Consider the following 17,863-nt stretch of genomic DNA (forward strand, 5'->3'; position numbering starts at 1 on the left):
CTGCCTGGCAACATCCACCCTCACTCACCCCCTTCTCCTTCCCCTTAACCTACCTCACCCATCTCCTTACCCCTTGTCACACCCACCCCACCAATTTCCCAATCACATTACCATTGTCAGGAGAGGAGAACAAAATATGATTTTCCTCTGAATGTGTAGGGAATCAGAGCTTTCTTTTTCAATGACTTGTTATTTCATGATATATCCCATGCACGCATTCACTTGACTTACAAAGGACTGATTATTTGCTTTACAGGCATGCAGCCAGGTGGATTCCAGGGACCAGGAGGAGGGGCGAACACTATGACCCCCCAGCCCCAGCCAGGGATGCCAGGGGCACCCGCCCAGGCTGGGGGGCAGCAGATACACATGGCTCCGGGCCAGATGGGCATGCAGCAGCCGGGCCTCATGCAGCAGCCTGGCCTCATGCAGCAGATGCCCAGGGCCCAGCAAAATTTCCCAGTGAGACGATTTGTCCTGGATGATTGTAGATTTTGTCATACATACTCTTTGTTTGTTTGTTAATTTTGTTTCTTTATATGTGTTTCCTGTCATTTTCATCACTGACTTGTCTCTGTTTAGATGGTTGCTGTAAGCCTGTAGACAAGGGTCGACACTAACATTTTTCTCTGGAGGCCCGTTTGGGCCACAAAAGTCCTTGAATTTGAAATTTTTGTGGCCCATAAAAGAAATGTAGTGGCTCGAAATAAAAGGAACATATAACATTTCATTTTGAATTTTAACTGCCCAATCAGGCCACCAAAAAATAACCTTTTGAGAAATTTGGCGGCCAGACGTCAATTTGTAATGGTCCCGCGCCAACGGGCCACGGCTTATGTGGAGCCGTGCTGTAGGCGACCCATTTAAGACTTTACAAAGGTAAAACTTTAATTGAGGATCAGAACTGAGGGGAGGGAAGGACTGTGTATTATTCAGCAAATCAACATCTGCATCTTGCTGATTAGACATGCAAATAGAGATTTAGCCAACTTGACAAGACTCATACAGCACCTTGGGAAATAGAATTTGAAAGGCTGAAACTTCAAGGGTGAAATTTATAAATTTTGCTTGGAAAGGGCTTCCTATTTGTACTTCTCACTTTCAAGAAATATCTTATAAAATGCAAAGATGAACACTGACATGATGTCAATACATTAAGGTCTGCCATCAGTAAGTATTAGTACAATTTTCCTATTTTTCCACAGAACCAGATGGTGATGCAGGCGCAGAACCCCCAGAGCCAGATGCAGCCCCGCCCACAAGTGGCCAGAACCTTCTCGGGACAGCCCACCCCGCCCCCTCAGGTAAGGCTCCCGTGCCATTACACACCTACTTTGTACATGTACATTTGTATCTGACCAATGATCACTCTGTCTATACTCACTGCTCCCCTCCCCTCATTCACTTTACCTCCTCCCCCTCTTCTTGTCCCCCTCTTCTCCTCCCCCTTCCTTCTGTACCCCCCCCCCCCCCCCCCACCTCTCTACATTCCTCTTTCTCTTTTTTTATGGTCATTCTGTATGAGGCTTTTTCCTGGTCGTCACATAAGTTGTCCATGCATTAGACTTTGGCAGCAGCGTATATGCATAATATTTGTCCGTTCATTTCTCCTCTTATATCTTTTTTTTTTCTCCAAGAAATGTCCCAAAAGTCACAAAACCACTACCTCTAAAACAATGATGATAATCAAGCCCTGTCCATACCCATGATGATAATTCTGCAATGCATTTTCCCAAAACAAAGCCATGACCACACTGTGGTCAGTATTTCACTTCTTTGAACCACTATATTGCACTACCTACGTATGGTTTGGAATTGCATTGTTGAGGTACAAATTAAAACACTTCCATGCATAGAGTGCTCTCAAATCAAAACACAGTTTTACAACGTGTATACTTATGTTGTCAGGATGTATACATCAAACTAAAACTGAGATATATACTGTAAAACGAGTAATGTTCGCGTGCATTTTAATTTTGTGAATTTCGCGAGAGCCAAGATTCGCGAAATCAAAATGCATGTGAAAGTTCTTGTCTACTCTATACGCATTGAATGTTAGAGGTAACTCGTGAAAATGTCATGCCGCGAAAAAGGCCATCAGCTCCAGTTCGTGACAATTTTATGCCTCGAAAATATTGTTTTTAATAAACAGTATTCTTATGAAGAATCAGCACAGTGGAATGTGGAGATTTCAGATCTCCTTTCGCCCTTTCACCCCTCGTCTATATACCTCATCTAACAACCTTCAATGGAATCATGCCATAGAAAATGTAGATTGGCCTACAAATGCCATATTGTTATGGTTAGTACATTAATGAATGAAGCCATGTGCTCACTCAGTTTTCAACATTATTCATATAGGATCTAGTGCAGGGAGTGAATTTTGGGTAATTTCTAATGTAGGTCTAATTCAGCACACATACCACATGACAATCATTTCATTAGCTGTAATGATTGTTACAACTCACTACATTAATGCAGCTCTGCCAGGAGTGATATATATAGATTCAACTTGTTTTAATCGTGCAACTTTTTCAGTGGATGCTATTCAAGAAATTATCTCCACTCACCTGCTTTTGGCTGGTTATCTCCTGCAAACACAGTGTTATGCAAGATGCTACATAAGTGCTTGACCGACTGCCCAGGGCAAGTGAAAATCAAAGTTGGGCAGGTGTTTTGGAACATTTAGAAAAAAAAATGCTTGCCTGAATCAGACAAGCAAAGAGTTTAAAACCTCTTTTCATTACATTTTCCCTTCAAACCCATGACATCAACCAAACAGAAGCCCAAAGATAATGTCTGTTTAATGGTGCAACACGCTGTACTCTCATTTCAGCAACTTTCCAACACTTTTGTAAAGAAGCCCAATGCAATGCAACAACAACTTTCTTTTTGAGCAAGTAAAATTGATGTTCTGCAACAATTTGAGAATCTGCTAGCCGACCGGGCAATTATATATATATTTTTTTTTTTTAAGAAAAAAAAAGTTATGTAGCACCCTGGTTTTTGTATTAAGCTGAAATCAAAGCATTCCCACATACAGTTTTTCTCCATTTGGTATCCTCATAAGTGAGCAAAAAAATAATTCCTTGTCTTATTCTGCCTTTCAGTGTAGTGCATGGAACAATGTGTGTCTATTTGTCAAGTTTTCCTTTTTATCAGCATACATCAGCTCCTGCAGTTGAACTTGTAGTCTACATTGTGCATATTTGTACTTTTTTTTTCCCACAGGCCTAATCTGTATGTCATATTCATTTTTTTTGTAAAGCATTTTTAATTGAAATGAATCCTCAAATCTCTCCCTGTCCTTTTATTGATGAACTCAGCATTTCTTTGCATTTCCCATACTATGTCTGTCAAGTCAATTTTCTTTTCTTTTACTTTTGTAAGTTTTAGTTGAGACATCCCTAATTGTAATCTTGCCTTTCGATGAAAGACAAAATCAGTGGTCAATTTCAGTACACTAGACTAGTTTAATCTGGCTGCTGTATTCTACTTATTTTTGTTTCTTTTTTTTTGGGGGGGGGGGAGGGGGCTGCTTAATGCTTTCCTTTCTGTCATACCTCAGTTACACTATCATATCCACTTTTATGCAAATTTTCTTTCGTATGAGTGAACGGCATTGACTATTGCTAATTCAAATGAATTGTTGAGTAGGTCTATGATTTTTCAAATTATATTTTCTCTTTTTCTGGCAAGGCTGCTTATGTCAATTGTCCAAAGTTTTTGCTTTTATCCCATGTTTGTTTATTAATTTTATGAATGCCATATGCTGTAAAAGGTGCAGTGCCGTGTTCTCAAATGCCCATTTTTGCCCACATTTGATTTATTTGACTACTCTTCTGATGCTTAGTGTGTATGTGAGTGTGTTTGTTAATTTCATTATGTTTGTCCACCATACATTATGATTTAAAGCCAAAACCATGCTTGCTGATCCCTGAATGTGCTGTGTGTGTTGTTTTCTTTCAATCTAGTGTTGAAAATACAGATTTTTTTTTTTTTAATAGAATGTATTTTCATGCCAACTTCCAATTTCTCATTTATTGTAAATGTGTGAGTTGTCACCACAAACATCCAGCCAATGTTGATTGCGACATGAAACTGAATGCTTAATTTCAGGTGTCGTGATTTTGTGGCAATTCTAGGAATGTTGCCCATCAATTAGACCACAGTTCTGTGACTTGATATGGTTCAGTAGTCAATACACAGTGATTATAAAAAGGCTTTGCCATGAAATGGCAGCTGACGTATCCACAGTGTGCCTGAGGTTCATTAGATAGCAATTTTTATTTTTATTCAGTTTGATTTTATTTTTTTGAAGAAACTAGAGACATTCAAACAGCACATTACCTAGATTAAAATATGATGATTTTGACAGAACAGGCACATGTATAATCCTGTAAAGTTGTATACACAGTATCAAAAGAATGAATTTATACTTTTGAGCATCTACACGTATAATGAAATCTTAATTATTTAAAAAAACAAAAAAGGATTGAAATGGCTTTAGAATTATAAGGTGTAAAGACCGTTATCTGAAATTTTATTTTTTTATCTTCTGGTGGCCTCAAGTAATCATCTGGTCTATACACCTACCTGTTAACTCTTTGAGTACTGTGGGCAGGGTCTTCATAAAAGGCAATCTGATTTTATTGCTGTGGTGCTGAAAGGGTTAAATGTGGAAATAGAGTTGATATAATGCAATTCATGCACATGTGTTCAATGGAAGGTATAATTTGTCACTTCTCCTTCAGGGAAAAATAAAAATATGTTGATGTTCTGTCTTTTTGAATGGGAGAGTGAATCTGTGTTTCTTTCTAAATTTCAGTGTATTTGTAATGGGATTCCCAGTTTTGAGTCAGCAAATATCTGAAGGTTGTGGTGATAGGACATGCATGAAGATCTCTGTGTGCCATCAATCAATGCTCATGCTGCAGCGAAGAGTGACACATGTAGTAACATCTATCAGAATATGAGACGGATAGTTTTAAACTCCTTCCAGTTGACGAGCTTGACAAGCTGATCGTATTGTGAGTGAAGTACATGCATGGAACTCACACACGTGAAGGTGACAACTAAGGATTAGACATCTTTGGTTGTGTACTAGTAAACTTTCCATTAACTAATTAATCCATACATATATACCGAGCACTACCTGAAGACCAACTAACCCCAACTATTTAATCTGCTGCTTTGCCTTCCTGCAGCCCAGGCCACCCATGTCTCCCTATGGTGGCTATTCGTACATGATGTCCCCCCAGGTGTGTATCATTAGCTGCCCCCCGCGCCCCTCAGTCCGTACCCCCAAGCATAGTAGTTCGTTGTTTCCTCTGGAGGCTGGGCCCGGCTTGACCCTCTGGCCGACAGAGGCATTTCTTTTGTGTGTTTGTATGTATTACCATAGCAAGTTTGTCCGATGGCATAAATGAGTTCGGTGTTACAGTTGTCATTCATTGGTTGTTACTGTTTGGTGACATGGTCTTGACATGCCCGGCATGTTCCTCTCGTATCGTCCGTTCCCCGATTCACAGTTTTAACCGTCAACTCAAATTAACCACATTTAGTTCTTGTTTTGAGCACCTCACTTACCATTCCACCATTATAACTAATGCAACCCAATCATTCAGGTGACGCTGGTCTGGTATCTAGAGTGGACATCTTCAATATGTTTGCACCGTTGTAACTGCCATGATCACTCCGCATGTTTTTTGTCATTGAAGGTCATGTGACATCCACCATGGTTATTCAACCCTCTCCCACATCCTCCCCCCCCCCCCCCCCCGAAAAAAAAAAGCCCTGCATTTATCATGGATCAAAGAATGTTACATTTGGACTGATTCAGCATCTTGTGTGTTGGGGTTTGACTTTCTTTAGTTCTCTGTGTAACAATAAAATGGTTACAGTTCATTATTCTGAATGTTCTTTAATCTAAAATGAAATGAGGTTTGTTAGTCCAAATGTTTGATAATCTGAAAATGAAGGAAGGTTCATTGTTCTGAAGGTTCGTTAATCCAAAAATGAAGTAATGAAAGATAAAAAGTACGAATAATCAATTGTAGAATGTCAGTTGTGTTGAAATTACAAGTTTAAGATGATTGAAAAAGTGGCTATACCCCATGCCAAGAAAAATTCCAGTTGTATTCAATTCAAACAACTCAGCTTGTCCATAATTTTCTACACCTTTCCTGCAGATATTCTGAAATATTTGCATAAACCTCCCTTTATGAATGCATTTGGCATGAGGTTTGGCAGTACAAAGAATATGACAATGATGGAAACGCATGTATACAGTGTATCTGAAATCACCTCTATACCTTCCCACAATGCATTGCGAGAGATACTACAGTCCTTCCTGTCCCAACCATTAAACATGACTTGCAGGCATGATCAGTCGCTACATTCTTCTTCTTTTTTATTGTGATATGTAAAGGAGTAACATCTAAGAATAATGAGTGAAAGTAGGCTTTTATGTTATGTCATTAACACCAGAATTTGTCATTTGGGTTTAATATATGAATAGTAAAGGTCAATGACCCTTTGCTACAGACTTTCAATAGTCCAGAGCTGGAGTGAATGTACGGTGGAGAATGAGGCTTTTTATTCAATCAACGTTCCTTTTAACATTGAAATTGGTCTCCATGTCACAAATGGAAAGGAAGGAATCTTTACTAAGTATGCTCCGAAGTTAGGATGGATTGGTAGTGCCCTAGTGGTGCCCAATTACTGCAATACATTTTCATCTTGTGACAAGCATACACTACTTTAAAAAAAAAAAAGATATGTTTTCTAAAAGTGATATGAAACTTTTGATCTCAATACGCTCTATTCACCTCCTGAATTTTCAGCTGTCAATGCTACAGCGTTCATCAGCGGACTGACCCGTTTTCACGTTGATGTAATGATTAGGATTGAGATCAAAAGTTTAAAGGGATGGTACAGTATTGGTGGAGATGAGAATTGGGCTTTTAACTTTTTGTGAGATACCAAGAAAACATTTATGATATAGTACAGAGCATACCATTTTAAGAGGAAATCAAAGCTTATTTGATAAAAATCGGGTTTAGAATGACTGAAACATCCAAAAACAAAGTAAAACAAAGCGATCGCACTAAAGTGTGGGTCCCACACTTTATTAGAATCGTTCTTTTTTAGATATCTCAGCCATTTCAAAACCAATTTTCATCAAATAAACATTGAATTCCTTACAGAATTACATGCTCTTTCATATTTCATAAGAGGTTTCTCATTATTTCACCGAAAAATGTTAGAAACCTGAAATTAGGTCTCAACCAAAACTGTACGATCCCTTTAACACCAATTTCAGATAAAGTACCAATACAGAAGAGCTTCTACTCTAAACAAGAAAAAAAAAGAAGTTTCTTGATAGCTGTAACAATCTTTTATGTAGTGGCAAGACCAATAGACCTGGTATGTTGATCATGATTATAATATTCCTGCTAATTATGATAATATCAAGGAAAAGTAGAAATTACGCGGTGCGTAATATATGTCCCCGCCGGAAGTAGCATTTAGTAGCAAAATGTACAATATAGGGGAAAAATCAAGGTCAAAGGTCAAAGAAATCAAAGGTCAAAATTCTGTGTAGAAGTTTTGAAGCCTTCACCTAGTGCCATCACATAAAGCAAACAGAATCGAAATCGGGTTAGAAATGGTGAAGGAGTAGCATTTTGTAGCCAATGTACAATATAGGTCAAAAATCAAGGTCAGAGGTCAAAGAAGTCAAAGGTCAAAATTCTGTGTAGAAGTTTTGAAGCCCTCACCTAGTGCCATCACATAAAGCAAACAGAATCAAAATTGGGTTAGAAATGGCGAAGGAGTAGCATTTTGTAGCAAAATGTACAATACAGGTCAAAAATCAAGGTCAAAGGTCAAAGAAGTCAAAGGTCAAAATTCTGTGTAGCAGTTTTGAAGCCCTCACCTAGTGCCATCACATAAAGCAAACGGAATCGAAATCGGGTTAGAAATGGCGAAGGAGTAGCATTTTGTAGCAAAATGTACAATATAGGTAAAAAATCAAGGGCAGAGGTCAAAGAAGTCAAAGGTCAAAATTCTGTGTAGAGGTTTTAAAGCCCTCACCTAGTGCCATCACATAAAGCAAACGGAATCGAAATTGGGTTAGAAATGGCAAAGGAGTAGCATTTTGTAGCAAAATGTACAATATAGGTAAAAAATCAAGGTCAAAGGTCAAAGAAGTCAAAGGTCAAAATTCTGTGTAGAAGTTTTGAAGCCCTCACCTAGTGCCATCACATAAAGCAAACGGAATCGAAATCGGGTTAGAAATGGCGAAGGAGTAGCATTTTGTAGCCAATGTACAATATAGGTCAAAAATCAAGGTCAAAGGTCAAAGAAGTCAAAGGTCAAATTTCTTTGTAGAAATTTTGAAGCCCTCACCTAATGCCATCACACAAAATAAACGGAATCGAAATCGGGTTAGAAATGGCGAAGGAGTAGCATTTTGAAGCAAAATGTACAATATAGGTCAAAGGTCACAACTGAAATTCTGTGTAGAAGTTTCAAAGCTCCCATGTAATGCTATCATATAAAGCAAACAGAATCAAAATTGGCTCATAAATGACAGAGAAGTAGCAAATTGAACATTTTGATCACACACGGACGCACAGACGGACGGACGGACACACGGACACACACACGTATGGAGCCCGTTTCATAGTCCCCTGCTCGAACTCGTTCGGCGGGGACAATAATAAACTTCATAGTTTGATGGCCCATATCACATTCTGGAAAAGGTATCTTGGTTCTGTATGTACTTTGTGCAGTAATTGTCATATCATTACCACAAAGAAAAGCATATTATTTTCTCCTGAATCGGTAATCCTTAATGTGAGCAGACAGCCATTCTTGGAATGAGATTGTCAGATAATAATAATATTTAAAAAAAGTAGTGCTTGCTAGAAGTGATTTGTGACCACAAGATAACTTGCTCTGTTGTTGCACAGCTTCAGGCAGAGTGCCAGTCCTGGCCTAGGCCACAACGTTGCCTAGAAATGTGAAAGAACCAAATATCTGTTGGTTCCACAAATTTTCCTTTTGGTGCGAAACGGTGCAAAACCCCTGCCATGAAAAGGAGTTATGCAAGGCTTGGTCATTGCCTGTTCAAAAGGCAAACAAATTAAGGCTCCTTTTCAAACTTTTTTTCCTCTTTCTGTATATCATTATAATATTTGATATTTGCAGTCTATACCATCACTTTTTGTCCCCGCCGAACGAGTTCGAGCAGGGGACTATGAAACGGGCTCCGTACGTGTGTGTGTCTGTGTGTCCGTCCGTCCGTCCGTCCGTCCGTCTGTGCGTCCGTGTGTGATCAAAATGTTCAAAATGCTACTCCTTCGCCATTTCCAACCCGATTTTGATTCTGTTTGCTTTATATGATAGCACTACATGGGAGCTTTGAAACTTCTACACAGAATTTCAGTTGTGACCTTTGACCTTGACCTTTGACCTATATTGTACATTTTGCTTCAAAATGCTACTCCTTCGCCATTTCTAACCCGATTTTGATTCCGTTTGCTTTATGTGATGGCACTAGGTGAGGGCTTCAAAACTTCTACACAGAATTTTGACCTTTGACTTCTTTGACCTTTGACCTTGATTTTTGACCTGTATTGTACATTGCCTACAAAATGCTACTCCTTCGCCATTTCTAACCCGATTTCGATTCCGTTTGCTTTATGTGATGACACTAGGTTAGGGCTTCAAAACTTCTACACAGAATTTTGACCTTTGACTTCTTTGACCTTTGACCTTGATTTTTGACCTATATTGTACATTTTGCTACAAAATGCTACTCCTTCGCTATTTCTAACCCGATTTCAATTCCGTTTGCTTTATGTGATGGCACTAGGTGAGGGCTTCAAAACTTCTACATAGAATTTTGACCTTTGACTTCTTTGACCTTTGACCTTGATCTTTTTACCTATATTGTACATTTTGCTACTAAATGCTACTTCCGGCGGGGACATATATTACGCACCGCGTAATTTCTACTTTTCCTTGTTATCCTGGCGACCTGTCACAAATTGGAAACTTTATGATCAATCTAGACATGTGCAATTTATTATACCAAAGTACTTATTTTAGGACCCCCCATAGCTTTTTTATTTTTATTTTACTCAACTGATGTACAGGAAAGGTCTCTATCTGAGACAAAAAAAAATCCTGTAGAAAAGATATTTGTTCTTCAACTAATTATAAGCTGTTCATCAGTGTCAAGTTTCTGTTTAAGTTATTGTTTGTCTGTTTGTTTGATGGAAGAGTTGTGTTTATCTATACTTGATGCTATTTTTTGACAATCATGGTCTCGTTGAGATAAAGAGAAATACCATTGGATGGATGGCCATGTCATGAATTAGTACACCTGCATGAATCCAAACTTGTTGCATGTTTTTTATTGCCAATCATTGTTGAAGCTAACAGCAGTGTCCTCCTTGTGTTCTAGTGACCAATGTCTTTTGTCAGCATTTGTGTGTTTGCAAACTGAATGCTTTGTCATTTTCAGTATCATATTTCATACTTGTATTCCATCTCTCCATGCAAAATCTCTTTAATCCCTGCATGTGTTAAAAAAAAGACAATTCCTTTGTATCAAAGGGAATATTTGTATGTTGTGTGATAATTCTAAATTTGATCATACAAGTTTCCTCTCACTAGTGCTAATATTCTCAATGTATGTTGGTATTTGGTTGTCATGGCACTAATCATATCGAAGAAACGTCAAATGGTTGATGTCACATATTTGTGAGAGAAATGGTGAAATGATGGACACAACCATGCATAATACCCAGTAATCATGGTGAATTTTGTAGAGGTGTTCAAATCGCAGATATATATCATTACCTTACACAGGAATTCAGGCAATAATTGCAATGTGAGACTGAGATAACACTTTGTGGCCCGAATTCACGAAGGTGGTACAAATGAAACCATGGTTTAAACCATGAACAAAAACCATGGAGCGCCAAGTGTCGCACGAAATTGGTCATTTCGTTAACGAAATTATCATTCCGTGGACGAAATGTTCATTTAGTTACGAAATGTTCATTTAGTTACAAAATGTTGTCATTTTGTTACAAAATAATCATTTCATCGACAAAGTGACTGATTTCGTAACAAAATATTCCCTTTCGACACTTGGCGCTCCATGGTTTTTGTCCATGGTTCAAACCATGGTTTCATTTGTACCACCTTCGTGAATTCAGGCCTGTGAGTACAAGAATGAAGGAGATGTGCATTGTTCATCAGTTTGTGAAACTTGTCCTTCACTTCTGTTCTGTGCTGCACTCGAGAGTGCTGATGGCAAAGTGAATAGCGTGAGATGTATTATCTGTTTCTGCTTTACATTGGTAAAGAAATACTTGATATATTAAAAGTGTATCATGTACTCAGAATTTTCTACCTGTAACAGTTGGGGAAAAAAGGGGGGGGGGGAGAAATTCTAACGAAAAAATAACCCAGCATATAGCTGTGCATAGCGACCGCTCTTAAATACCGCCAAGCTATATGTAGAATGCTTTTGGCAGGAAATTCTAATGCTGAAAACCCAGATTATTAGGGTTTTTAACCTTCTGGCATTACAGAAGGAATGAATGCACATTATTTGCATAGATAAGATTTCTTTTAATATTCCAAACATGGAGCTACAGCGTAGCTCTATGCACCAAATATCAATTATCTTTAACTTGTGAAGAGGAAGCATTGTTTGAGGAAACAACCATATGCACTTTCCCAAAAGTAATGCAAAGGAAATTGGTTTTATACTACAGATACTTCAAAAGTCCTGATATAGTTAGTGGTGACATAGAGTGGCTGTTTATCAGCAGGCATGAAGCTGCCTCAAAGAGAAATAGTTGGGGTCGCTAATAAACATTGAATTAGGTCTAATGCACAACAGTGTGACACTAGGCATGTGAAGGAGTATGTGCAGAGATTTTCCCATCTCGGTTCGATTGGCAGGGCGGGATGGTTGGGTTTGTGGATGTAATAATCATCACTCTTATTGTTACTGACTCCATTGAAATAACCATTGAAATACCTACCCTTTCATACTCACTCCTATCAGGTTACATGGTTACTGCTCCAACTAATCTCACCAGCACAATGAATGGCAATAACTTTAACCATCAAGCTTATTGAAGGATGGGTCTGTGGATTTAATAGTCATCACTCTTTTATAGTAATGAGTCACTGAGTGCATGTAAGAAATCACGTACCCACCCTTTCATACTCGCACTAGGTTACATGGCAATAACTTTAACCATCGAGCTTGTTGAAGGATGGGTTTGTGGATTTAATAGTCGTCACTCTTTTATAGTAACAAGTCACTGACTGCATGCAAGAGATCACATACTTACCCTTTTATACTTGCACCAGGTTACATGGTTACTTCTCCTGCTAATCTCACCTGCACAATGAGTGGCAATAACTTTAACCAGTGTGTTTGTTGAAGAGAAGCATGACATTCACAAAATCCTCATCTCCTTGTCCTGGATGGAATGTTGCTCTGTTTCTCTTCATGATTCCGCATGTGAATATTGTCGGGACCTGACCGCCGGAAAGTGCCAGGTGCATTTTATTATCTCTTCTTTTTTTTTTCTTTGAATTGACAAACAAAAATGATGTCTGAATTTCTTGTTATTTTGTTGAAAAAGTCTGTTGTAGCAGACTCGCCGGTGTACAGGCAGCAAGCATCCCCAGCCCAGCCCAGCCAGCAAGTACCGACCCCAGGGTGAGTTGAAGGACCCTCTCTCATTGGCTGCAGAGAGTGATGGAGGGCAGGGCATCCAGTCATAGCACACATCTCTTGAGTACATGTACATTATTGTTATGATGTCACACTTAAAGCTAGGGTTTACCATAGAAAACCCTCTTTAAGTCCTCATGATCAGAGCTGACTAATTTTTGTTAAGTCATTACCATGGTGGCCTCAGTTCTTGTGTTGTGCAGTTGTAGCTAGTGTTTTATTAGGAGTCTCTGGTTAAGATTGTGTCAGCTGTCTTAAAGGTGCGTAGACCCGGTAGTTGCAGGGGCGCTGTTGGATGATAGTGCCAATCAAGCTGTCATCATCAGCCAAATCATGAGCCGAACTGTGAGCAGACCACACTGACTACAGTGGATCGGACTTCTTCGGACTCATGGAAATGGGTCAAAGCGTAAGCGCTGAAGAGGAGGCGATAGCATAGGTGTCTGTAGGAAACTTGCGCAGTGCGCCCGTGTACGCATTCGACAAAACCACCAGGTCTATGAGAAAAGCCTTCACAATGCATGCCCTGCACTGCATTGTTCAAGCCAGAGTTTACCTTGGAAACAGGAAGGGTTGATTTTACTAGAGTTTTTTTTTTACCTATGCCAAGGGAAGAGGTTATGTTTTCTTCGGCGTTGGTTTGTTGGTTTGTCCGTGTGCAAAATAACTCGAAAAGTTATGAACAGATTTGGATGAAACTCATGGGAAGGTTGAGAATGACACAAGTAACAGATGATTAAATTTTGGTAGTGATCTGGCAATTTTTATGGATCTTATGAAGGATTTTTGATATTTTGGCTTGTAGAGTCATTGAACTTGGGAGTACAACTGCATATTTTTTAGGTTTTCATATGGCACTAGAGTGCGTGCTCTAGTTTCTGCTCCAGGGTAAGGCACGCCATGCAGCTGGCATTGATGATGTAACAAAAGGTTTCTATATTGGGAAATCGAGTGATTTTCAGCATGCATACATATGGGTGGAAATTACTGATCTCTATGGAAGAACAAGATCAGTGGTGGAAATGAGTTGCTTGGCGGAGGTCTGCGCTCTCAGAGTGCTTCTATAGTTTTTCTCTCTTTTTTTGGACAAATTTTTCTGAGCCAGATGATGTAAGCTCTTTGACAGAGGAAGAGCTTGAGAATAAAACATATTCCTGTCCATGATGAAATTTAAGAGGTGTCCTCAGTGATTGTGCTAGAGCTGATTGACTCTTCTTGCTCTTATTGATCACTTGTTACACTCAACATCATAATTTTCATTGAAGCAAAATTTGTGCAGTCTTAAGTTGTACAATATCAACGCGACCATGAACTGTCACAGGAAATGTTCTTACCAAAAATCAAACTAACAAATTGAGATAAGAATTCTGCAATTTATTGGTCTGTAATATTGAGATTCCTTTTATTTTGTTGTTGTGGTGCTGTACAGTTTTAGAGCTGCCAATTTTTTTATGATCCTGAAGGAAGTTCCTTGAAAACTTACATATCTTTTCAGGTCCTGACAAAGACAACATTCAGCCATCCTCATTGAGGAATAATTTTTCACCTACTAAGATGCATGTAATGCACAGACACATTGTATTCTCGATTACTTTTTCTAGCACGTCCCTAATTTTGGTGTGTGAATGTTGCAGCCCTGAAAATGCATGGCATAGCACTAAAGTGAAGATTGGGATTCCATTAACCAAGTAAATCATAGGGAAATGTTTGTGGTGCACCATGAAACTCTCCCTACGATATTCTTACCATTACTGTAAACGTCAATATTTTCGTGTGACTAAGTTTTCACGCTGAGCGGCTCAAAAACATATTCGCGAGTTCTTGAATTTGCGGTGCGCAATTGTCAATCCATTTAAAATGTGCAGAGAAAATTGTTAAGATATTTCCGTGGGTCTTAGAATTCTTGCTAGCCAGAAGTAGCGTGAAATATGTGAAAATTAATGTACTGCAGAAATTTCTGCGTTTGCAGTGTGCAGACCTTCAAAGATCATAATACTATATCACATTTTCATTTATATGAAGCAAGAAGTTTGGAGGGTTTCTTCAAGAATACATGTACACTTACCACTATAATGATGAAGCACTCATTGTATACTATTGTGTTCTTCCACGTACAGATCCAACCCTCTGCATTCCCCAGCAAGTTATTTCCAGCCGTCGCCATCCCCTCAGGGACACTCTATCCCCTCCCCAGCAAGTGGAGGATCCCAGAGAGGTGGGCCACCCAGTGTGCCATCTCCCAGCAGCACACTGAACACTCCAGGTAAGAGGGGATGTCAGCAACAGCAGAGGGGTCATATAGTCGGTGTTATTAAAGTCATCGTAGTCTGTAGTTCTGTTTGTGCAATTTATGCAGCCACTTTTGGAAATATTTTGAAAATGTTCTCAAATATATTTTGGAATGAGTGAAATCATGGATTTATTTGAAGAGGAAAAAATTGCAGTCTGGCATCAGAGAATTTCTGTTCAGTGAACATTGGGCTTTGAGATTAAGAAGATCAAGTGAATACCATAGTAAAATTGTCCATGAAGAGAGAAGGTTTTTTTTTTTTTTTTTTTTTTTTGATGTTGTCGTTGTTGTTGTTGTTGTCGTCGTCGTCGTCGTCATATCGGAGTATATTCTCTTCTATCTATAATGATACCCCTCATTTCATCATCACATTTCCCCTGTCCTTTCACTTTTCTTTCTTCTCCTCGCCTGATTTCCTATTCTCGCTCTGTCAATCACCTATCCTTCTACTGCATATGTTTAAAAAATTATATTCCTTTATCTTTTCTTTCCTTACCAATGCCTGCCCCCCCCCAAACTATATGCATTTCTCTATGCGTCTTTGTGCCCCCAAGGCAACCCCGCCTCAGTTGGTAGCGCCACTGCCAGCCCAGGGATGGGGATGAGGGCGGGGCCGCCCTCCAACCAGAACCAGGCGGAGCTCCTTGCCTGCCAGGAGAAGATGAGGCAGCTTTCCAAGTACATTGAGCCCCTCAAGAAGGCCATCCAGGCCAACACGGGCCGAGAGGACGGTGAGTTTGAGGAGATGGGAGGGGGGTGGAGGGGAGAAGAAGGACATGATGTGTAGAGGAAAATAGCAGGTTGACACATTTCTGCCAAGTGTGGATCAATGTGCATTATATGCCAATAATTCAGTTCAGAGTGAGCGCTGGACCTTGCAGACATAGATTGCGACTGTAAAAATGGAAATTTTCGGGCATTTTACGCAACCAGTAACTATCACGAAAATAAAAGCATGCAAATATATTTGCTTGCCATATAGTCCAGTAAGTAATGTCTTGATTCCACGGAATTAAAAACATGTGAAACTCATCGTACGTGGCCTACCGCGAAAGAGTAGTCGCGTGAAAATATCCATTTTTACAGTATTATATTTCACCATTAATACAACACTCTACGTAGCACGCTAAAGTGTGTCAGTATGTCATCCTAGTCAAGAGTTCTACAATCTTGAGATTGATAGTGTAATGATTCCCTGCGTTTTCCGTATTCATCTGTAGGGTTATAGTAGGCGGCCTATGCTAAAAAAAGTGTAGTTCTCATATGCTTGCAGAACTGTCAATTATTGGTCTGAAATGTACATATATGCATAAGAAATGAATGAAATAACGCTGTAACAACACAATTTCAGTTGTGCAACAACACAAATGCAAAGTAGTAGCCAAAGAGGTTCGCCGGAAGTCCGCAATCTTGGAGCTTACCCAATGGCGGTTGCTATGTAATTTTTCACAATCGATTATGAATAATCAACAAATCGGGCCACAGCAGTATCCATTAATCTTCAACACTGGAATGAAGCACGTGCAGATTACAATTACAAGGGCACAATCAATCATCTTCTAAGTATAAGTTTCATCTTTTGTCTTATTATGTTCCACTTCCCCACAATGCTGAACGGGGATGGCGACTCCTGAATTGCAGTTGGTATACTGACTTTTATCATTTCACACTTTTAAACTCAAAATACTACAAACACGTAACTAATTATTCCGGACAAGCTTCTTTTAATAAAGTTTTCCAGTGTATTTCAAGCAAATTCGAATGAGTGAAGATGAAATTTTAATACTTTGCAAGTACTACTGTATGTTTTGTCTTTCAAAACTTCACTTACGCAATATCCAATTTCTGAACTCATTTAAAACTAAGTATAAGTTTCATCTTTTGTCTTTTTATGTTTAACGCAATCCTTTATATACACACACATCCACACACACACACACACACTCACACACAAACAGACATTGAGTAATCTTGTGCTATAGTTATTTTTATGTTATACATAGTGGGTGTGTCTACCTGTCAAGCCTCATAGGCTTTTACTGATACATCCTATTTCAGTTTTCTTTACTATAATGCACTCTGTTCTACTGTATTTGTTTGCTGAAATATTTTTTTAACATTTTTATACCTGTATGTATTGTATATATATGAATGCTATTTATTTTACAGTTTTTATCTGAAGAATGAAATAAAATGAATGAATGAATGAATGGATGACTTCCCCTCCCCTCCCCGTGCAGGTGGTGTGAGTGCCAATGACCTGGCCAAGATGAATGGCCTGCTGGACATACTGACCCACAACAAGAGGTTGAATCTGACCAGCCTCAACAGGTGTGAGGCATACCTGGAGAACATTGAACAGGTGGGGACTCCTGCCGTGGTATCGTTTTCAGAATGCATTATGTGTTCATACTCATATATTTCAGTATCTCCACCAAGGAAGGAGGTTAAGTGATCATCAGCAAAATAACTAGAAAAGTTGTGAACAGATTTGAATGAAACTTGCAGGAAAAGTTTGATTATGACACAAGGAATAGATTATTAAATTTTGGTAGTGATCCGGGAACTTTTATAGATTTTTGAAGGATTTTTTATCTTGTGGCGTATAAGGTCGATGAACTTGGGAGTTTTAGTGTGCATTCTGGAGGTTTACAATTGCGCACTAAACAGAATATATATTGGGAAATTGCATGCGTGTGTTGTGGAAATGAGCTGTTGGCTTGGCGGAGGTCTGTGCTCTCCAAGTGCTTTTCTAGTCCTATTACTGTATACGCCATATATTTAGCAAGTCTAAT

General features: G+C 39.0%; 1 protein-coding gene across 1 annotated transcript in view; it reads left to right on the top strand.

Moving 5' to 3' along the window:
* Positions 1-17,863, top strand: part of LOC139709966 (mediator of RNA polymerase II transcription subunit 15-like) — a 38,555-nt gene that overhangs the window by 14,595 nt on the left and 6,097 nt on the right. The window contains exons 7-13 of the mRNA XM_071621915.1: positions 257-462; positions 1,206-1,304; positions 5,208-5,261; positions 12,687-12,763; positions 14,896-15,041; positions 15,623-15,799; positions 17,309-17,442. Coding sequence (XP_071478016.1) covers positions 257-462; positions 1,206-1,304; positions 5,208-5,261; positions 12,687-12,763; positions 14,896-15,041; positions 15,623-15,799; positions 17,309-17,442 — 893 coding nt within the window. The remainder of the gene's footprint in view (positions 1-256; positions 463-1,205; positions 1,305-5,207; positions 5,262-12,686; positions 12,764-14,895; positions 15,042-15,622; positions 15,800-17,308; positions 17,443-17,863) is intronic.

Source organism: Diadema antillarum, unplaced genomic scaffold (assembly GCF_040938485.1).
Source record: "Diadema antillarum isolate AM-2024a unplaced genomic scaffold, OU_Dant_1.0 seq00001484_RagTag, whole genome shotgun sequence".
Taxonomy (NCBI): Eukaryota; Metazoa; Echinodermata; class Echinoidea; order Diadematoida; family Diadematidae; genus Diadema; species Diadema antillarum.